The following is a 23783-nucleotide window of genomic DNA, read 5'->3' as shown; positions in this document are numbered from 1 at the left end:
TTGGACGGAGTGAATGAGGACTTCCTGTTGTACCTGTGCGTTGTGGCCGAGCTGCAGTAACACACACTGAGGGTGGAAAGCTCCGGTGCCGCAAGCGTACACGAAGGTTTTATTGAAAGGCTGCAGCAGACGCACGAAGTTGGCGCACTCTGTCTGAAAAAATAAAACACAAGAAAAAACCTTCACTCTCAGTTTAACACGTTTCACAGTTCATACAACCTTTAAAACAAACAGCGTCATCATACGATGTTTGTTGGTGGATGATTTCAGGACTCTCACCTCCAGACTCTTCCCCGTCATCAGGCAATGCTCCACATGTTGTCTTTGAGCCGGCCAGTGGATCTGACCGAGACACAGCAAAGAACTGTTCAGAGATCAGCAACACTTTTCATCGCAGCAAACAGGCGGTCAAATCAAAATCACCTGGTTTCCTCCACGTCATCCGAGCACGAGATAAATCACAAATTTTGGGCCTGAAGCACTTATCAGAATTATTTCCAATAGATTCACTGTGAGCTGAATAATAAACCAGTCATTTGACCTTGTGATTGTCTGGTGATGTTAAAGGTCATATTGTTGGCCCTCTCAGTGAATCAGGCCGGTTTGATGGTTTTATTTCCGTTGCAGCAGGTTGAATTAAGACGTGTTTTCATGCTTCACCTTCTGTGCCGGCAGCTCCAGGCTGTCGGCTCTCAGCAGGTAGATGTGGTCTTTCCCTCCGACCAGCAGCCAGCCCTGATCCTCGTCCAGCAGCAGGGCCTCGTAGCCCCCGCCGACTCCAGCGACTCCGCCGACTCCGCCGACTCCAGCGACTCCACCGACTCCAGCAACTCCGCCGACTCCAGCGACTCCAGCGACTCCAGCGACTCCACCCTGCCAGAACACGGCCGACCCGTTCTTCAGCTCTGAGAGACACAGGAGAGACTCTTCAGACAAACAGGAACATACAATTGACATACAGTTCTTGCAGCTGTTAACTCAAACTTTTATGCACCTTTACAATACTATTCATAAAATTTCAACCTTTTTTAAATAGAAAACATCTGACTTTACTTTTGATTTTGGTGACAATAAATCCAAATTTTCTTTTCAACAAAATGTTTAATGCATTTCTTTCACTGGCGATAAAGTATGTCGATCGTGTCGTTTTACTACTAAAGGAAATAATTGTAATACTTTCACTCACACTCACACTCACACACACACACACACACACACACACACACACACACACACTCACTCTGGGGAGTCGGTGCTCAAGCAGGCAGAAAACGAGGTGGACAAGCAGAGCAAATGAAGCTTGAAGCTGCAGCTCTGCTCGGCCGCCTCGCTGTTAAAACAGAGACGCCGTCAGCATGAACTCCCCGAGCTGTGAACGATAACCGGAGCGAGGAGGGCAAACCACAATAAATCCACCCTGAAATGATGCATAGTTCAATAATTATAACGTCGTCTGAATATATACACTTCATCACAAAAGTCCTCTGCTATGTTAAAGTTTCCTGTTTTCTTAACATTTCATCATGTACATAGATTTTCTTGGCTGACCTCAGTTTGTCCTCAGCGGAGTCGGTTTCAGAGCGACAACATCCGTCGATTTGTCGATTAAAAGGGACGGAATTTATTCTAATTTTCTGAGCACAAACACTAAAGGTTGCTTTCCTTTGTCTTATTAGACCAAAAAACGGATTATCTTTAGAGTTGCAGGCTTTTAGGAAGCAGTGACAGACAATTTAAAAAAATATTTTCTTACACCCAAAAGACAAAATGACGATGAAGATTCATTAGAAATCAAAATAACTGATTTTGTCTAACATGAAAAATAATTGATTAACTTGAACACTTGCAAGAGATTTGAGGAATTAGGGTTTAATTGTGTAAATGTTTAAAACTTCTGCTGATTTCATCCCCGTCTAGAAACTCTATCTCAAAGTTCTTCTATTGACAGTAAGATTTTGACCCGTTGAACTTCAGACCAGAGTTCAGTCTGATGGCAGCCAGTGATGCACCCGGAGATAAAAGACCTTAAAGTGTGTGTGTGTGTGTGTGTGTGTGTGTGTGTGTGTGTGTGTGTGTGTGTGTGTGTGTGTGTGTGTGTGTGTGTGTGTGTGTGTGTGTGTGTGTGTGTGTGTGTGTGTGTGTGTCAGTGAGGTCAGGATTAGTCTGACCACTTAGCGACTTTTCACACTTTGAAAGTCTTAAAACGATCGACTGTCACTGTGATTAAAATCAATTCAAACTTCTTCATCGTCTTTCAGGTTGTTTTTAGTTTCACTTCGTCAGAATGAAGCCGGTCGACTGGCTGCTGTTGAACTCGTCACGTCTTGTCAGAGTCCAATCAACAGGATCATTTCCTCTGAGAACAGACACCAAGCTAACCATGAATGTTTGAGAGAGAGAGTGTGTGTGTGTGTGTGTGTGTGTGTGTGTGTGTGTGTGTGTGTGTGTGTGTGTGTGTGTGTGTGTGTGTGTGTGTGTGTGTGTGTGTGTGTGTGTGTGTGTGTGTGTGTGTGAAGACAGCAAAGTGTTTTGGATAATAGCAAACATTTGTTCAAGACTTCAGGCAGAACAAAAATCTGTGGGGGAGCTAGGTGCGTGCCGAACACCTGCACAGCACACGCATCAGTGTGTGTGTGTGTGTGTGTGTGTGTGTGTGTGTGTGTGTGTGTGTGTGTATAATTGATCGTTCCCCGTGATGAACTCTGATTGGCTGCAATCAGGGAGGTGATTAAAACTGGATTTGCTTCATTAAAAGTGCACGCTCGGACGTTTGTGTTTCGTGCGGTCGAAGTGAAAGACGTGAAACTAAAACACACATCGTCTGATTGTCAGCGACGTGATGTGTTAACGCCAGAGGGACGACAGTTCCTCCGAGAAATTACCTTTCATACCACTAATCTGAACAGGAAAGAGAAAATAAACCTGGCTTTTTACATTAAAGTTATAATAACGTCTCTATTTCCTTCTCTTTGGCAGCACAAATCAGTGATTAATGACTTGTAAAATAATGAATTCATCAACTAACTGCTGTAGCTTACAGTCGATTCAACAATCTGGAAGATTGTAAAAAAGCTTCCAGAAAAGAGTGAACGTCCATCTAAGGGGAAGGTCCACCTCTTTTGTAGAAAGACTCATTTTCTGATAATGACGTCAACATGTTCTGCCTCTTTTCCCATAAATCAGACGACGCATGAAGGCAACACGAAGTGTGTTTTGGAGACCGTCTCAGCACACTGCTGCAGTAAATGACTCATTCAGTGTTGGAGAGCCTTCATCATGATATAAAAAGGCCTGAGGGAGGCGGACCGGGTTAAATCACACGGCAAGCTGCTCGGTTCGCGATCTGCACCACGACGGTCTGTCGGTGGGAGAGCTTCACTGGAAAGTCAAAAGAGTAAAAATGCATCTCAGATCTGCAGATTGGATATAAAAGAGTTCGTAGCTTCAGGTCTGTAAAATGGTTCTGATCCAGAAGTGTCTTCAGCTGCAATACCAGCGAGTGCCACCAGAGGTCGGCTCCAAAAAGCCTCCGGCTCCATAGACTCCCATTCAACTTCTCTCATCAAATCCAAAGTGAATAAAATGTGTCCATCAGTTCTCTCGGTGTTGTTAGCTAAAGTCACTCCTTCTTCTTAGTTTTCTGGAGGTCCATCTGAAAATAATCCCTCATTCATTAGAAAAGAAGATTCAAGAAGACCTGGTTTTAGGGGCGTGTCTGTTTGATTGACAGGCCTGTGGACCAGTCATGTTTCTGCTGTAGGTGGGCGGGACATAGTGTCCTCGGATTCAGTCAAACCTGCCTTTGCTCCTCCCCAAATCATCCAAATATGGTCACTTCTGTCTCCAAAATATAAAGATGGCGACTATTAAAATGCCGAACACGAAGCTTAATAATTACAGTTTTAGTCCAACAACAGTCCGAAATGGACAAATATTTTGTTTAGTGTCACGCGAGACAAAGAAAGGAGGAAATTCCCATAACTTCATTTCTCTTCTCATTGTGAACAGTTCATGTTAAATTAAATCATAACAAAGAGAAAAATAAGTCACGAAAAGGAGCAAAAAGCAGGAAAAATTCCAGACTGAGACGTGATTTACATGTTGAAAGGAAATCATTTTTACTCTTTGAGCTGTTGAACCTTTAAGGTCACATGACATCATGAGTGAGGGCGACCTCACTCCCGCTGAGGGGGAGGGTGAAGGGGGGGGGGGTGTGTTCCTGCTCACAGATAGAAACACAGCGATTAGATAAGAAGTGACGGGACTCCTCACCTGTCAGAGAGGCTGTTCTGTTCTGCCTCACACGTGTCTGATTATCAAATACCGAACACATTAAAACACGACGGCGACGCCTTTGGTCTCACCGGACCGCAGACCAACACACACGGAGGGACGAGGGCTGAAAGTTCCTCTTTCACTTCACTACTTTAATCCTTTTAAACCCTTTTTTTTTTTTTTTTTTTTTTTTCATGAAATCATCCTCTTTGCGCATCAAATGAAACCTGTAATCTGCGAGCCACTAGCTGTTCTGGTGTTTCTGCTGCGGTCTGAATCTCTGCTGTGTAAATAAAGTGCGATGGATTGAAGCTCTTGGTTTCCAGCGCTGCTCACGTTTCAGACTGCAGTCTAAACTCTCTGCGGTCTGCGTGCCGGACGATGTTTGTTTTTCATAACGGATCTCTGTGAACAAAAAAAATCATTTCCTTCCTTGTTAGTTCCGGTTTTCTTCCGTTAACCAACTAACAGAGACAGATTTTGGTGAACAGAACATTTTCAACAAGCCCGCTAACAGCCAAGTGTTCCTGAGCCCATGCAGTGATTTCCACTACAGAATCGTGGCTCTTTTTTAAAGCGGTGCCGCCCGAGGCCCCGAAGATCACAGCTGTCCAGTATTAGTTTTTATGCTCTCCTTCATTGTCTCTGAACACAGCGGTCTGTTTTCAACAAACATGCAGCACGTACGGGACGAACAAACCTTCATTTGCTCACCTTAAAACCGTATTATTTCACCATTACTTCATTCTCTGGGTGGACCGAAGTGCATTTCTTGACTAATTTTCATGAGTATTCATTAGAAAACAATGTTATAAAGCATGAATATTCCTTAAAAATCACTCTGCAGACGAAGCATTTTCTAATCTGCGCGCTAACGAATCGACATCTTGTATAAAAAAGGTTTGATGCTCGTTTCTACTCACATTTGTCCACCAAACGTGTACACAGAAGAAGTTCGTGACTCTTCACGGCTCTGACCTCAAATAACTACTTCACATCTTTTAACAGTTGGACAGCACGAAGGTTGCAGCTGACGGCCAGCTGTTCACGAACACATGTTCACCGCCTGGATGACATGAGAACCAGCCGGTAGCCAGCGTTCCTCGTCCAGAGAACATCTTGGATTAAAAACAAATAAAACAAAGCAGCACGCCACACAGAAAGTTCTCATCGCGAGACACGTGATCTGTCGACTGAACGGGGGTTTAATGTTGCAGACGTAGAGGTCACGTGACCAACAATCCAGTAATATATGAAGGTCATTTCCAGGCAACAAGAATAAATAAAAGCTCGGAGATGCTCGGCAGCAGGTTGATGTCGTTACGTATGACGGACTTCGATCAGACACCCGCCACCTCTTCACCGACTCCTTCAACCCTCCTCTGGTTTTGTTCTTTCAGGTTCATTGATAGGAAACCACCTCGTCCTCACTGAGCCCTCGTTTTCAGCCTCCGACCTACTGTAAGACTCTAGAGCAACAAAGACCTCTCCTCCTCCCTCCTCCTCCCTCCTCCTCCCTCGTCTCTTCTGAAGAGACTTAAATCAGAAGAAATCTCTACAGTTAGTCTTTATTATCTGAACGAAAAGGACCACACAGATGTCAGAGGACCCTCCGATGAAAAGAAGACATAAAAGACATTCAATATTTGTGAAGCTTCAACAATAAAAGGACACCTGACTCTTTGTTGATAGTTTCCTCTTTCTTCCTTTGAGCATAACGGACCGGATCTACCAATATATTCTATGGACACACATGTGGATGTAAAAATAGAACTGAATGAAATAGATTGGCCCCCGTGTCACAGATTCAGTCAGTATTGGACCAGTGGGCCCAACTTCTGACCAATAACTCAAAGTCTCGTCATCAAATTTTTGGGGAGCGGAACATTTTCAACAAGCCCGCTTACAGCCGAGTGTTCCTGAGCCCAAGCAGTGATTTCCACTACAGAATCGTGGGCTGTTTTTAAAGCAGGAACAGTTGGCTGATTTTATGTTCCCCAAAAATTTGACCCAAAATCTGCTGTTTCTCTGCTCCAGTTTCAGGTTTCCATGGTGACATCATGAATGTTCTTGTACCAGCGGTCACGTTAACGTGTTGAACTCAGTGATGATGATGATGAAGAGACGACTCTGAATACTTCCTCATGGAGGTCGTTGCTTGCTGCACATTTCTTCCAAATTAAAGTTAAATGTACCACGTTGATCCAAACTTACAGCTTCACCAATCCAAAGATTTCCATTTTCAGAGGCATCGTGTCTTATGGCTCATGAGCAGACTGAGAAATGCGTCTTTACGTCCATGTTGGCGCAGACAGCCGACGGTTCATGTGGACAACATGAAGGGAACCATATTTCCTTCTGGAGGAAGATGAACGAGGAGAAAAGTTCGTCGGCGGGACGGAAACGGATGAGATCTGTTCGAATGTCAGCCGGAGACTTCATTTCTCCGTCCGCAGTCTCCAGTTCAGACAGCTCACACACACACACACACACACACACACACACACACACACACACACACACACACACACACACACACACACACACACACACACACAAGACACACACACACACACAAAGACAAACACACACAAAGACACACACACACACACACACACAAAGACACACACACACACACACACACACAAAGACACACACACAAAGACAAACACACACAAACACACACAAAGACACACACACACGCACACACACACACAAAGACACACACACACACACACACACACACACACAAAGACACACACACACACACACACAGACACACACACACACACACACACACACACACACACACACACACACACACACATACACATACACACATACACACACACACACACAAAGACACACACACACACAAAGACACACACACACACACACACACAAAGACACACACACACACTTCCTGATGGTTTTATTGTTTATGTTGAATCTTGGCTCGTTCCTCCACATTGTCGTCTGTGAGATCTAAACTTGAACAGAACACCATAAAAAAAAAAAGAAAGGTGCTTTTGATGGTAATTCCTTTTTCATTGGGATCATTTGTCTCCGAACGTCTTTCATCCGTTTCCACGGAGACATCAGTGTCACTCCTCTTCACTTCAGCTGTTCTTCGCACGGCTCGCAGCTCTAAATCACAGTTAAAGAGTTTCCCTCTGACACTGGACACAGATAACCAGCTCATTTCATATATCCAGTTTCAGGATTTTAAAACGCTGATAAACTGCCCCGAGACGGATGGTTTAAATAACTTCAGCAGCTATTATCCTTCTGGTCAGACCACATTTATTTATCCTCCATTTAACCTGCGAGGTTTGGTTCAGTTTCATTGCTGGGTGGAAATTATGGCTTCAGTCTCCTCATCCAAACCCTGCCTGTTCGATTCAGCTGCTTCATGTCGGCAGAAACACAACAACGCTGCAGAGAAAGAAAAAAATACAAAAAATATATCTTTGAAAAGAATCAAGACTGCAAAATAAAACAGCAGAAGTGTGTGAAATGAGGGAGCTTTAAAGATCCCAGAGCAGAGCAATCTGGTCCACAAACAGGAAGCAGGAGCTGACGACATCTTGGACCGCTGAGCCACAGATGGAGATTTATGAATACGTTCTGTGTTTCTGTTCCTCCACTTCCAGCAGATGGAGAACACATACGAGTTTCATACGAAGCTGCAGCAGAGAAGAGCTTCGACTCGCAGGTCGGCCGCAGCATCACGTCTTAAACATCCTCCGACTCGGTTTCCTGCTTTATTTTTAAAAATAAGTTTGAAAAATAACTCGAACTCAGATTGATCCCGTGAGTCTGTCCAATGAAAAGTCCACACGTGTTTTAGTCTCGGTAAGAAGCTCGGAAAGAGTTTTAAATTCCTTTATTCCTCATAATCGAGCACCTATCACACATTGGACACATAATATTTGTGATGTCACACATATGTAAAAAATAACTTCACTGAACGTTCGACTCAGATGCATCACGAGGACCAGAAAACAGAACCAAGGAAAAGAAAAGGTTTCAGCTCGGAGAGCAGCAGTTGGTTTGAAGTACTTCATTTGACAGCCGTTGACGTTAAAGAGCTGCAGCCTGAAGTCATCTGAACAACACGGGAAAAAACTCTGCAGGAGATGGACAGAGGAGGAAGAGAAGAGAGGAAAGGAAGCAGAAAGTGGTTAGAGAAGAGACATGGTCTCCTCTGGAAGAAACGCTGCATCCTGCCAACAGCATGTATAATATCTGGGGGGAGGAGGGCTTAGGAGACCGAGGACATTAACTGAAGGAGTCCTCGGCAACCGTCTGTCAGGAGTGACGTGGAAACTGATGACTCAGCAGGAATCTCAAAATCAGCTGCTTCAAGTCAACTTGGAGAAGTTTGAAATAAGTAGAAAACGTTGCTTTTTAAATCAAATCAGACTCACGGCGGTGATCAGTCACTCTGGACTGTCAGTGTTTGTGGAAAACGTTGTTTTTTTCTGCAGCTTTTCTCAATAACTGTGATGTCGATGTCGTTTGTGGAATTTTAAGTGGTTTTTTTTTTTGCAGGGAATTTTTCCCTTTAAGGAGGTTGAAGTGTTGCAGAGTGTGAAACAGAGCGAGGTGTCAGAGTCAGTCAGGGAGAACAGAGTGTGTGTGTGTGTGTGTGTGTGTGTGTGTGTGTGTGTGTGTGTGTGTGTGTGTGTGTGTGTGTGTGTGTGTGTGTGTGTGTGTGTGTGTGTGTGTGTGTGTGTGCGTGTGTGTGTGAGATGTCATGCTATCAGTACATGTAGCTTTAACCTGCTGTTATCTGTAACTACGTCTCTTATCTGCCAACGAGTTAAAGATCGAGGACGTCTGTCAGCTCCCCACCGTGCGACGTTAACCAGCGTCTGTGTGTGTGTGTGTGTGTGTGTGTGTGTGTGTGTGTGTGTGTGTGTGTGTGTGTGTGTGTGTGTGTGTGTGTGTGTGTGTGTGTGTGTGTGTGTGTGCTCTCTCTTTATTTCTTAAACACTAAGAGAACCAACCAATTAAATGACAGTAAATAAATGGTAGTAGAGGGAATATAAACAATCCAACAAAGATGTTAAGAGAGTTTATTGGAAGAGAGGAAAGCTTTAGGCAGAAATAAATATGTGACAAAATCTGACATTATTTCCACCAAACTTACTCGACCATGATTGAATATTATATTTAAAAAATATTATTGAATGTTAAAGCGACAAACCTTAATTTAAACTCAACTTTAAATTAACCCTAACCTTCACCCAACCCATAATCTTAACCCAACATGAACTTAATCCTAACCTTAACCTGACACAGACCTCAACCTAAACCCAACTTTAAGTTAATTCAGACCTTGATCTTAAGATCTGACGACGTACGTTATGTGAACTCACTGTGTCCTCAAAAGGAAGTCAAGTCCCCACAACGCCAGTAAAACCAGAATACACACACACACTGAGTTTTAATGAGCAGGTCGTCTCTCTGTCTTCGTCTCTTTAGTCCTTCGCTGCTCTGGTTCGTCTCAGGTGGTTGACAGCTTCGTTAACCTCAGGAAACCGCTCTGCCCGGGGTGACATCCCTCCCCCTTCCCCCCTTCCCCCCTTCCTCCTTCCTTCCTTCCTTCCTTCCTTCCTTCCTTCCTTCCTTCCTTCCTTCCTTCCTTCCTTCCTTCCTTCCTTCCATTCCTCAGTCCTCTTCTCTTTCCTCACAGTCTTTTGTTCCTACTTCTCACTCATCATCCCTTTTCTCCCCCACTTAGTATATAATCCCAGCAGGGTCAAAGGTCAGGGTTCGAGGCATGACACCACCAGGTACGGGGCAGCGCCGGCTCAGGACCGTCATGTTTCAGTCATAGTTGGAGAGTTTCTGACAGATTTCCCCGAAGCGACGCGCGAAATCCTCCGACGTCGTGACGACACGCCTTCGATCGAAGCGCATGTGCGCTCCAGATGTGAACGAGCAGCCGTCCGAAATCAAGATCGGATATTTGTACGTACACGAATGTACCAGTTCGTGTTTTGATACGCGGCCGAGTGACCAGCTGTCACAATAACAGTGGGATGTGTGTGTGGAGATAAAACACTGGGCTGTCACTGCTATCGTGTGTGTGTGTGTGTGTGTATGTGTGTGTGTGTGTGTGTGTGTGTGTGTGTGTGTGTGTGTGTGTGTGTGTGTGTGTGCAGATTTCCCATCCCAGAGTCCCTCATGAGGTCATGAGTGTTTTCGTTGGATTTTTTTTTCCGCTCCGTCAAAACTTCTCGTCAAAAGAACACGAACAGCAGGAAGAGCTCCTGTCAGAGAAGTCAAATCTGCTCAGAAAACCGACACACACGTCAGTCCCTGAAACAACAAACCCAAAGACACACACACACACACACACACACACACACACACACACACACACACACACACACACACACACACACACACACACACACACATCGGACTTTGGGAGATTTCCAAAATACAGCAAACGGTGGAGCTCCACCGACATACTTTCATATTGACGCCACATCTCTCTTCATCAGCTGCACAGTTTGGTTTCATTATTTCACGAACAGGTTTCTTTTCGTGGACTTTCATCTCTGGACCACAGAATCAAACACCAGCGTGTTCCCACAAGTTCAGAAAGAATTAATATGTCGCAGTAAAGTTGGGCCAGAAAAACTTTTAAAAGATTTAAACATCCTGATGAAAAACTACAACATAACGATGATGACGATATTCAGGTAATAATCATTTTGCTCTTCATCACAACGTTGGATTCGTCCGCTGAACTAAATATATAACTGAGGTGAAATTTGAGAGCTGACGGACAGAAATAAAACCTGATGGATGTTGTGAAACGTTCTGAAGACGCACCTGCGTGTGTTTCACCGTGATCACGTTCATACTCAGGATTTATGGCTGAGGCAGGAAAATGTTTGCAGGAATACATCTCTGTACAGGACAGAGCCAAAACCTGGCAACGTGTGTGTGTGTGTGTGTGTGTGTGTGTGTGTGTGTGTGTGTGTGTGTGTGTGTGTGTGTGTGTGTGTGTGTGTGTGTGTGTGTGTGTGTGTGTGTGTGTGTGTGTGTGTGTGTGTGTGTGTGTGTGTGTGTGTGTGTGTGTGTGTGTGTGTGTGTGTGTGTGTGTGTGGAGATAATACAGAGCAGATGGGAGAGATGAGACAACAATGAAGCAGGTTAAAGGTAAAACAGTCTGTCCCTCCATCGTCTGTCTGTTTACTTACAAGCCAATCATGCACACACACACACACACACACACACACACACACACACACACACACACACACACACACACACACACACACTCACACACAGACTCCTGGTCAGACGAGCAGTGTGTCTCCTGCAGGATGAGGGTTGGTCTCTCTGGATTCCTGCTCAGGTCAGACAACAGGTCAGTGGTGACGCACACACTCTCCCTCTGTGTGTGTGTGTGTGTGTGTGTGTGTGTGTGTGTGTGTGTGTGTGTGTGTGTGTGTGTGTGTGTGTGTGTGTGTGTGTGTGTGTGTGTGTGTGTGTGTGTGTGTGTGTGTGTGTGTGTGTGTGTGTGTATTGGATGTTATGTCAGTGGAGGACAAAGTAGCCAGATTTAAATCAGGTGCAGATTTCGGTTGCTGTGGGCGAAATTTCGTCACCTCGTATGTAAAATTTGAATAAAAGTTTGTTTCCAGAGTAAAAATACAAAAGAGAGAAAAGTGAAGTAACAACGACGATAAATATCACGATGTCGTACATTAAAAGATAATTAGCCATAAAACTGTAAAAGTTAGTCGATGAACGACAGCGTGAGTGTGTGTGTGTGTTTGTGTATTTGTGTGTGTGAGTGTGTGTGTGTGTGTGTGTGTGTGTATTTGAGTGTGTGAGTGTGTGTGTGTGTGTATTTGAGTGTGTGTGAGTATTTGAGTGTGTGTAAGTGTGTGTGTGTGTATTTGTGTGTGTGTGTGTATTTGTGTGTGTGTGTGTGTGTGTGTGTGTGTGTGTGTGTGTGTGTGTGTGTGTGTGTGTGTGTGTGTGTGTGTGTGTTGTTGCCCCTGAAGCTTCTGTCTGAGTGTTTGTCTTATAAAATGTTAACAGCCTCAAACGCAGCGAGAGCTTTCGTCCGAGTCGTGAAAAACCACCGAGCTGCTACCGTTTGCCGACACGACTGCTTTAAATATTTGTTTATTATAATGAAATAATTCTGACATAATTTAATCTCTAAAATGTTCTTGCCTCCTTCGATCCGCTCATCGTATCACGTCCCCAACAATCACTCCTGAACCCTCGGCTCTCGCTCCGCTACAGAAACACAACAAAACAGTCACCGCTCCACTGACTCCATTCGTGCTTGTATTCATTCATTTATTCATTAATTAATTCATTCATTCATTCGCTACACAAACATCTCACTAACCGACACAATGAGAGCAGCGCTGCTGAACTAATCGCTGCTGGATAGGAAACAGTTGTTGGCTTTTACTGGAGCTGCTGGTTGCCAAGCGGGAAGCGAGCATTCAGGGAGGTGGTGGTGGTGGTGGTGGTGGTGGAGGGGGGTGGGGGGGTAATATGACTGGAAGATGACTTCACTGGTGATTTAAGTGTGTGTGAAGTGTTCTGCTCTCATGATGAAGATAACCTTTTATTTTCTAATTTGAGCTGCAAAACAAACGTCCATCTTTGTTTCTGTATTTTGAATTATTTATTTCTGGCACACAAAAACAGCTTTTTGTCCGTTCAGTCGCAACATTAAACATTCAGGTCTATATCAGGTTAATTATTTACAGTATAGAAGACGGAAGAGTCAGCTGATGGCTGCAGGCTGGTTTTAAGGCTTAAAATAACCTGTTTACGATCACGTGATGATCGATTGTTGTCTCCGAGAAATAAAACAGAAGTTGCACGACGTGATCGCAGCGCTGTGAAACCTGCTGTTGGTTCGTTAGCAAGGAAAACTACAATAAAATGTCTCAACACAAATCAAACCACGAAAATTTGACAAAAACTAAAACATATTCTCATCAAAAGATGAAAACTTTCCAGACTGGATTTAAAGCTCATATTATAATATATCTATATTTTGAGTCTTGAAAAAAACTGTATTTTATTGTGTAATTCCTGATCTGTAAAAAGCAGGAGCCCCCCCCCCCCCCCCCCCCCCAAAAAAAAGCTCCTGCTGCCGATTAGAAACTTTATGCGGGTTAATAAGGGAAATAAAAATACCCTGAATAACAATCATGATGACAAATACAAACACAGCATCACTCCTCATGTTGCTCATCGGTTTTATCCCCCCCCCCCCCCGCTGCACCTTTAAATGTTTTTTACAGCAGTTAAAACCTGCTGTTGAGATCGTTCCCTAAAACTCTGGAAAGTTTTACTGTACATTGGAGGACGTTGCTATGGTTACCCCGTCCACCGGACCGCTTTGCATCGAGGAGACGTGACTTCACTGATCTTTATGACGGAGGTATGACGTTCAGACGGTGATTCATCTCCCGAGAGAACAACTTTAACTGGACGCAGACGTCCCCGAACAATCAGACATCACAGCCGGGAAATCATCAGACGCTTCACTTTCATCAGACTCAGAGAATGAAGCTGGATGTTAACTGATAGGCACTGAAGGAAGGAAGGAAGGACAAGTTCAGCCTTTGAGTTCAAACTTCTGAGTTTTGCTATCAGCCACCAATAAAAAGCAGAAACTCTGAAAAATCTCCACAATTCAAGGACTGACTTCATCCTGAGTCGCGCTGCGTTCACTCAAAAGCTCAGCGGACAGCTACGACCGATGACAGCTGTGATTAATGTCGCTGCTTAAATGGGGCACAAAACATGCAAATTTAGCGTAAAGTGTTTGAATGGATGAAAAAAAAAAGACTGAAAAATGTAAGTGTTGGATTCGTCCGGTTTGAAGTGAAGACGTGAAGTTTCAACAACCAGGAGGATCCGAACACGGAGAGTTTAACGAGGACTTGATCTGCAGCGACTTCATCAAACACTGAAATATTCCACTGTTTTCACATGAAAGCAGAACTTCCTGATTTCCTTTCAAAAGCAGCAGGTGGTCCTCCAGCGAGGCCTCAACTTCCTCTACTTTATTTCACAAATTTGTTGAAAATGTCAAGTTAAAAACGAGCTCAGAGAAACTTTCCACTTTCAGCAGGTGACTGAAAACCATCGAACTCTGCACAGCGAAGCTTCAACATCCGGGATGGAGCGAGCGGATCCGACCGGCGGACCGACAGCGTCTCGGCTCTTTGTTTCCTACCTGAGTGTGAGATCTGCAGCCGAGGGCCCGTCTGGCTCCGGGCAGCGCCGTCCGGAGGAGGACCGGACTCTGAAGGCTGCAGCAGCATCAACGGGAGGAGACACACCATCAGGACCTGCAGAGGCTCCGCCCTCCTGGTCGGGACTTCTCCTGACGGACTCGGCGACATCTCTGATGGAGAAACGGAAGAAGGACGAAGTCCAGCCGCTCACATCACAGTCCGGACGGCAGCTGAAGGGACGAGACGTGAAACAGATGAAATGTTTGGTTACGTGTCGTCTAACGTATCGTTACAGCGCTGTGGTTGCCATGGAGAATCTAAAAAATGCCGCGTCTTGATTGCATTTCCTTAAATTAATCTCTGTTGTCTCGCAAAATCGTGTCCAAACCGGTCTGCAGCACTTCAGTCAATAAATGCAAGAAAAAGCCTCAAACATGAGAAACTGATGTAAAATCGACATGTTGGAGTGCTCGAAGTATCAGAAGCAAATATCAGAGATGAAAACACCTGCAAGAAGGGATTTCTGCTTAAAAGAGACAACACCAGCTTCTGATGCTGAGGGTGTCGCTCATTTATTACCACAAAAAATATTAAATCTGTTGATATTTTTGTCCAAATATCTAATAATATATTTCCATTACGATATGCTTCATTTTCCTGTTGGCCATGTGGACACTTTGACTTTCTGCCAAACTCTCCAACATTTCTGGATATTTTTCACCCCGATGATCCAAACAACCTCCTTTAAAACCACTTTAAGAGCTTCAACAGGAGAATTTATTAAATTATAAATGTCTGATCTGTTTAAGTGTGAGAAAAAAAACCTGCTATTTGTAGTCAGAGACAGATTTGATCAAATGAAGTCGACAGTAGAGCTAAAGATTCGGGGAATTCAGCGTGTTTACGTTCACGTTAGAAGAAACCAGACTTCACCCAAAGAGGCTCGCCGGCATCTTCATCTCTGAAAACACTGCTGGATGTTCTTCTGGCGAAACACACTGATGTAATATTCATTTAGAAAACATTCCTGAACATGAGGACACGCAAGGAAACCAGAGAGAATAAAGTTCGACGGTAAATAACTCTGTTTGCAGAGAAACTTTAACATTTACATCACATGTATCAAATAGAAAATCAAATCAGTGTTTGGCCATCAGGCGCCTGAATGACTCTCAGTAAAACAGCTGTTTTACAAAAACAAGAAGATGAATCCGATACTCACAAAGATAATTCAATTCAAATGAAATAAGTTTCAGGAGATAAAGCTCAATAATCGAATCACAGAACGTTTCCAAAACAAACCACAGGACGGACTTGTCTTCTTTTTTTAGAAACTTATTTCCATAATCTCTCTCTGTGGACGCGTCCTCAGAAAACCAGCGAACACCTGAATAAATCTTTTTGGGTCTTTGTTAGCTGGGTATCGTTCAGAAGTTGGTATCCGGACGACAACCTTCAATTATGGTACTTTTCTGATACCAATTTTATAAAATCTATTTCAAGAAGAAGAAAATAGTTTCAAACATCGCGGTACAAATTTTCCGTTTTCATGCACTTTAGAGGGGGAGAGTGTAACGCAGGTTGTTTTCTGGAGCTGCAATTAACAAATGTTCCCTAATCTGATCAGATGTTTTTTTTGTTTTTTTGTCTTTGTGGTCTTTTTCAGTCTTTTGTCTTCATGAATCTGTTTGTAGTCATTTTGTTCTTTCTGGTCTTTCAGCATCTCTTTTTTTTGTTTCTGCTCATATTTGCGGTTGTTTTGTTTGTGTTTGTCTTCATTTTGAGTATCTCTGGTTTTTGTGTCTCATTGTGGTCACGTTGTGTCTCTGCAGTCCTTTTCCATCTGTTTATAGCGGTTTGATTTACTGTCCAACAAGAACAGTACTTTGACCTGATGTTGTAAGCGAAGGGCCTCTTGATCTCATCGAGTTGCTGGTTTAATGCCCAGCAAACTCGTTCAGTAATCCAACACAATGCAAAGCTAAATCCCTCCACGTTTAAATGTTACCATGATGTATAAATGGACTTATGATTGAGTCCAGGTGGGACGACGAAGTGCACATAGTCTGCAAATATAGCTACAGGGGAAACCGGCCATGGTGTTATCCCATAATTCATCATAATCCATGAAGGCGGGCGGCTGGATAACTTCCTGTCAGCAGGTTTTAAAAAGCTCAACAGGTTAGAAGAGAGGTTCGACTCGGCTGCAGAAACCACGACTTTAATGAGTCACTTTCAAAGTCTTTAAAGTCCGGCCAACTTCAAAGCAGCTGAGGAAGACTCCCACCTTCATCACAGCCTCTAACATCCTGCTCCATCCAAACAGTAGCCCTGGGACAACAACCTTTCAAATTAAAAGCATGACAGATTATCGTATGTGGAGAGGAACAAACACGCCTCGTTAAAGACACCTCGTTAGGTGCATCACACTCGGCCAGAAAACGGGGGGATGAGTGTGTCTGTCTGTGTGTGTGTGTGTGTGTGTGTGTGTGTGTCTGTGTGTGTGTGTGTGTGTGTGTGTGTGTGTGTGTGTGTGTGTGTGTGTGTGTGTGTGTGTCTGTGTGTGTGTGTGTGTGTGTGTGTGTGTGTGTGTCTGTGTGTGTGTGTGTGTGTGTGTGTGTGTGTGTGTGTGTGTGTGTGTGTGTGTGTGTGTGTGTGTGTGTGTGTGTGTGTGTGTGTGTGTGTGTGTGTGTGTGTGTGTGTCTGTGTGTGTGTGTGTGTGTGTGTGTGTGTGTGTGTGTGTGTGTGTGTGTGTGTGTGTGTGTGTGTGTGTGTGTGTGTGTGTGTGTGTGTGTGTGTGTGTGTGTCATTTTGAATAAACAAAAAGTCGTACAATCAAAACAACAATAAAACTGTCACTTTACAGCTAAAAGACAAAATCCAGGCGACAGACAGACGCGGTTTTTTTGCTTTTTTTGCGGTGAAACAAGCCCCGCCCACAACCACAGTAAACATGTGATCAACAACCAACAGCTGTACGTGTAAAGTAGACGGCTGTATTGCAGCGTAGCGACATCATATGTTTCACATCACCATTGTTCATTTGAGGTCAACACTTGACTCGAGGAAACGACCTCCTCAGAGCTGTCGCCACGGAGACGGAGACGGACGAGGACCAAACGTCCATTCCTCTCTGCTCATCGGACATACAAAGGTGTGTGTGTGTGTGTGTGTGTGTGTGTGTGTGTGTGTGTGTGTGTGTGTGTGTGTGTGTGTGTGTGTGTGTGTGTGTGTGTGTGTGTGTGTGTGTGTGTGTGTGTGTGTGTGTGTGTGTGTGTGTGTGTGTGTGTGTGTGTGTGTGCCCAAGGAGAGCTGGGTGTTGACAGGAGTCTCTAAATAAATCCCTGAAGGAAACTCATCATGTGTTTCCTCTGTCTGTCGGGTCGATTTGAACACGGAGACCGAACAGACATAAACACACAAACCTGAGATACAAACACACACACACACACACACACACACACACACACACACACACACACACACACACACACACACACACACACACACACACACACACACACACACACACTCTGTCACACCAAAACAATGTGCTAAAGGACGTCAACTTGTGGATTTAAAAATAAACTGCTTCTTCACGTGTTTTTTCACCTTCAGATCAAAGAAGAGGTTTTATTTCTACTTCCTGATTACCGTACTGCCTTAAACTACCAGCTAGGTTTAACGGAGATACTTTTATTTTACATTCGTGAGGTTGACTGTTGGACCTTGTACATTTTACACCAAGGTTAAAAGTTCATCTTTCATTTATTGCATTCACGGTTTCCCGTTTTACATCGGCTGCATCTCACGTTTTTATTTCTCACTCATGACAGAAAACAACTTAGCAACCAATGAAAGCTGCATTCAGCCTGATTTATGGTGAAAACACGACTGTCTGGGTTGAACTGTTGTTGTGATAACGAACCCAGAACGGTGGAGGTGGAGGATATTGTTGAGGAAAACGGTTCCCATGGTTATCAGCTCGACTCATCTTTATTTCCTCTTCCTGTTGCATGGTGGCGGTTCAGAGCCAAACAATGAGTCAACACAAACAAGTTGAGTCACATCCAGGTTTTTCACTCACATCTGGACTCATTACAGGTTTAAACTTAATGATATAATCACTGTTTTGGGTCGTCATTGTTGCTGCCGTAGACCGTCTCAGTCTCGAGATGATGATGAGAAACATCTTTTAAATTAAAGTCAGAGCTATAAAAGAGTCCGAGCACCAGACTGATCAGTTAACCCACATCCTCGAACACCGAGCTCCTGAAATAGGCTGTTTCTGCTCCCAAATGTCAACTCTTTGTGTCGAGCTTCCGATGTTGGTGACGGGAAACGTTTGTTTGAATAAGCAGTGAATAAAAAGACTAAAATGGACTTCCTAAATTTAGATAAACTGGTTCCAAACATTTGGTGCTTCAAAAGATACGAAAAAGTTTAGTGTTGAGGATTAACTGGATATAAAAGAGTTCGATGCTTCAGGTCTGTAAAATGGTTCTGATCCAGAAGTGTCTTCAGCTGCAATACCAGCGAGTGCCACTAGAGGTCGGCTCCAAAAAGCCTCCGGCTCCATAGACTCCCATTCAACTTCTCTCATCAAATCCAAAGTGAATAAAATGTGTCCATCAGTTATCTCGGTGTTGTTAGCTAAAGTCACTCCTTCTTCTTAGTTTTCTGGAGGTCCATCTGAAAATAATCCCTCATTCATTAGAAAACGTTGAGCATCATCTCTGAGATCTCGCTGGTTGCAGCCGTCAGGAGCAGAAGAACAGATCTCTCCACACTGTTGACCTTCCCTGTAAAATCAGAGCCTCTGAATACTTCACATGTTTTCTCTGACCTTCATCTCCCCGGAGAATCTGCCGGGCGTGTTCGGCTCCCGGTCGAGGGATTAAAGAGGTTTTATTATGTTTACAGGAGGACGAAGTGAAAACGTGGATGAACACTTGAGGGAAAATCTCATTTTAACTGCCGGGCTGATTTATCATCAGAGAGAAGCTGAGTGGAGGACGGTGGAGTCTGACTGCACTTCTTCTGGTTTAATCTATTTACTTGGTGTTGTAGTGTTTCCTTCTCCTCGCTGCTCTTATATATTTCTCCTCCATAATCCTCTTTATTTAATCCTTTTATCTCTGCTGTCTTCTTCCTACTTTAATATGTCTCTGTCTGTCGGCCAGCTGAGGTGACAGCTTTACAACTCGTCTCTGCCTCTAATCCTCACAGAGATTTAATAACTCCTCATCCCTCCTGTCCTTTTATTACTTTAACATGAAGGGAAGACCTCTCTCTCATTTCTCAAATCTTAATCTCTCTTTCTCTTTCATGTAAAAGTGACTTTTTTTCTATCAAAATCCCAAATCTAATCATCGCTGTCGTTCCTCCCTGCTTTGACCACGCTCTTCTTCTACTGTTAATGTTTAAATCTTTATCTGAACAGAAACTTGAAGGCAAAAATGTGAAATAAAATTCTGTGCAGTAGAAGATTTACCAATTAGCTGATTCACGAGTCATCTTTAGATAAAAATCTTTTGGTTTTGGCCTCTTAATGATGAAGATTTTATGTTTTTCTTTTCCATGTCATGATAAATTGAATATCATCTCATTTTGGACTGTTGCTCATATAAAACTGGATGTGGAAATTTGTGAGGCAAGTTGATTCATCGACTAAATTACAAAATAACTCCTCACACATTGCCGGTATGTTTTAGAGGAGGGAGTTCACGTCAGTGACCAGAAGATCTGCTGCCCGGCCCGGGCAGAGGTCCAGGCCCCGAGGCCTCGGATCCAGGCGGCACCCTGGTACCTGACTACATCTGGAAAACACCTCCGACATCTATTTATGTCTGCAAACCAGCAGAGCATAACAACATTCTTGGTTTACTGACTGTAGGTTCAAGGTCAATGCAGTAATATGCAGTTTACGCAACTGCCGGGTAATCTGATTGGTGAAACCGATGAGCACACAATGAAGGATGAGTATCAGGACAGAGATGCAAATCATTCAGTCTCAACATCTGGTTCTGATGCACATTTCACAACTATATTCTCAAATTGTAATTTGCAATCATTTCTAAAATAATCGCAAATGTTATTTTCTCAAAATTGTGTGTCAATTACTGAAGATTTTGTCATCTTAAGACAATAAAGATTTTACTGCAAACATAAACTAAAATATGCAAAACTGCAACTCAAAAACTCCTTTTTGATCATTTACAAATCAACAAAAGACAAAATTGTTTGGATATATCCTCAATAAAGTTCAATAAAAACAGTAAAGGAGACTTCTTGCTATATTATTACGTATGATGGAGCTTCATTTGTCTCTTTAACAAGTGAGAAGTTGTTTAATTTAAAAAAAGAACAGAAAACAGAATACTCTCAATAAAATGCAAAACTTTGTTTAATAGAGTTAATGGAGCATTTTTGTTTCATAAATATTCAAATAGACTTGAAGTTTTCTGACCTACTTTGCCTGAAAGAGAAAAACACACGTTGGTCGGTTGGAAAACATGTGCAAACACTCGGGTGGATGGAAATAATTAGAGCAAAACCATTAAGAGACAGTAAATCTCAGAGAATCACTCTGACGCTTCAGGTGGGGGAGGGGGGCTTTTTAATTTTTTTTAACTTTATGCAACTGTTCAGTGAGGAAAGTTGGAAACATTCACAAATTAAACCCAGATGTCGAACAGAAAGCTAAATAATTCAGAGAATCAGACAATTGGACATCGTCTTCCTGCTCCGGTGGTTTGACGGGTCTCTTTAAAATGTCTCTTCCTGATGTGAACGTTCGCTGAAGTTCCTGATCACAAACTGTAGATAAAAATGTTTGGAGTCTGAAAAGTGAAGCCAGTGTCTTAAAGTGTAATACCACTGAGGGCCACTAGACTTTAGACTTCCCTAAACCGTGGGTTGCCACGTGGTCCTGACCCAAGCGGCAAACTACATAGCTTAGAAATTGAGCCAATGTGGAATTGCCAAAAAGTGCAGTTCCACAAACGGCCACTAGATGCTCCAAAAGATGCTCTAAGTGCCATCACATTTGGCTCGTTGCCTGCCTCAGTTTACACGGCTGTCACCTGATTGGCAGAATTAACTTTCCTTTGAAGCTTCTGTTGAACAAACACAAGAACAATGAGGAAACAAAATCAATTCCAAACACACCTGGAGCAAGAAACGACTTCATTTCAAGAGCCTCTGGTTTTAGTTAAAAGCCTTCTTAACACAGATTTGTGCAGAAAAATGTGCAAAACTGCATAAATATGGGTTGACTCATTTTTTGGGGTCTTTTCTTCCTCAAAGGAGGAAATTGTTGCAGCATTTTTGATTCAGAGTCAAAGCCACAGAAAGCTGATTTGGACAGAAATAAAACCAGCTGTGGTTTTGTTTACGGGTTCAGGCCTGCTGCTGGTTGGTGTGCACATATTTCAAATAATCACTGGTAGTTATTGGCATGAAAGTTAAAGCACTTTACAGCCTGTTGCTCTCCGTTTACACACAAGATTTGAGGTTGGATATGTTTCCCAAATATGTCTTAAAATGTATTTGTTTTCGATGGAGTCTGGTCTGTGAGAGTCGAATTCAATACAGGATCCGTTTCTTCGATGTTTAATGCTGCATGTGTTTGATTTCAGCGACACACAGATATTATTCCATTTTACAAGTCGATCGTCCGGCCGGCTTCACGGCTCAAAGACATCAGACTCTCTGCAGGAAAGCAAAACAAAATTCTTGAATCCAGAACAAAAGTGCGAGTAATGGTGAAATATTTTCTCCTGGAATGATCTAAACAAAGTGAGACCTGCTCTTTCCTGTTTGGCTTCCCCTAAAGAGTCCAAATCTGGTCTTCATATGTGTTTACAATCCACCTACAAACTGCATTTTTCTCTGCACACAACATCTACTACATGTCTTTACATCCTGACAGACGGATTCCTTCAGAGGTTTATTTAAGGCGAGATTTTTGAACCGGAGGTCGAAGCCCTGAGGCTCCTCCAGGCTTCACAGACTGGGACGTTTCTTGAGGCAAATTTGTAATATTTGTTGAACAGAACTTGATCAGTTTGCTCTGAGCTCTGTTGTACAACTTTAAAATCTGACTTAAGAGGTCAAAATTTGTAATTAAAAAAATTGGACAGGCTAAATTGATCTTTTAAGGAAATAAATGACTTTCTTCACTCACGAGTGATAAATCCTACAAGTCCTGGAAAAGTGTCGTTTTAAAGCCTCAATTTCTGCTTTTTTGTTCGTCACCATCTCGTTATTTTTAATCTGAATCTAACAACCCGTTTGTGGGTTAACAGTAAAAGTCTCTGAACTTCTTGATTACGCCTAAAATCTTCAAATATTGACTGCATTTTACCCCCCAAAAAAATCTAAAAACCTTTAAATGAGAGATTCCATGGAGTGGACCAGCGGTTGATGTGACATCAGGACTCCTGAACCACCTCAGTCCAGTGACTTACAACAACACTGCTGAGCTCCATTAATCCACATTTCATTAAACCACCTCCCAGATAAAAAGGAAACAAAACTGCCTTAATTTTCTGACGAAAGAAAAACAAGAACACGTCTTGTTCTTCCACGGCGACGACCCGAGTCAAGACAAACAAACAGCGTTGTGGGAACCGAGCCGCTCGGATCGTACCGGGGAGTTCTGACAAGAGGAAACTATCTGTCCACGATGACCGCTTCTCTTCTCTATCTGTCCAAGGCCTCGAGGAAATATTCGCCCTCTCTGGGGGTTTCTGGGAAGAGGAAGAGCGCTGATGTCACTCACTTCCAGATGGCAGAGTGAAAAGGACGGAGAGGAGGAAACCAGGGGCCTCCGATTCTTACACAACTCCCACGTCCTTGAAGTTAGTCACACGCTGATGATGTCTTCAACCAGTGACAGAAAACAAAAACAAACTTAAAAGCAACACCTGCAGCGTTATTCATCCTCCACACCGGCCTGAGCGGTCGCTTGGCACGATGTTTAGAAGAAATCGAGGCAACGTGTTCGTGATATTTCAAAATGTAGAAATAACTTCAGCCCTCAAAAATCATCCAGATGTCACAGAGTTTTATCAGTTTATGAGGCGACGTCAGTCCTTAAATCAGGTTTCTCTCACGAATAACTGCTGAACAAACAGTCAATAACGGAATGCTAAAAAATCTGTTATTGATTTGGAGGTAAAATCCTAAAAGGTCTTAAAACCAGTTATTTACTGTAAACTGCTGCATTTAAAAGCAATATTGAACCTGCCAACATTT

General features: G+C 43.2%; 1 protein-coding gene across 1 annotated transcript in view; it reads right to left on the bottom strand.

The window, feature by feature from the left end:
* Positions 1–23783, bottom strand: part of LOC138630023 (semaphorin-3D) — a 54964-nt gene that overhangs the window by 14194 nt on the left and 16987 nt on the right. Inside the window, exons 2-5 of the mRNA XM_069714107.1 lie at positions 14522–14752; positions 661–905; positions 280–342; positions 34–153 (exon numbers count right to left, since the gene is read on the bottom strand). Coding sequence (XP_069570208.1) covers positions 34–153; positions 280–342; positions 661–905; positions 14522–14690 — 597 coding nt within the window. The 5' untranslated portion in view covers positions 14691–14752. The remainder of the gene's footprint in view (positions 1–33; positions 154–279; positions 343–660; positions 906–14521; positions 14753–23783) is intronic.

Source organism: Brachyistius frenatus, unplaced genomic scaffold, assembly GCF_029030835.1.
Source record: "Brachyistius frenatus isolate BFR_SWC_R1_liver_20210118 unplaced genomic scaffold, ASM2903083v1 Contig_126, whole genome shotgun sequence".
NCBI lineage: Eukaryota > Metazoa > Chordata > Actinopteri > Embiotocidae > Brachyistius > Brachyistius frenatus.
Note: the sequence above shows the minus strand (reverse complement) of the source record. Positions and strands in the feature narration are given on the sequence as shown.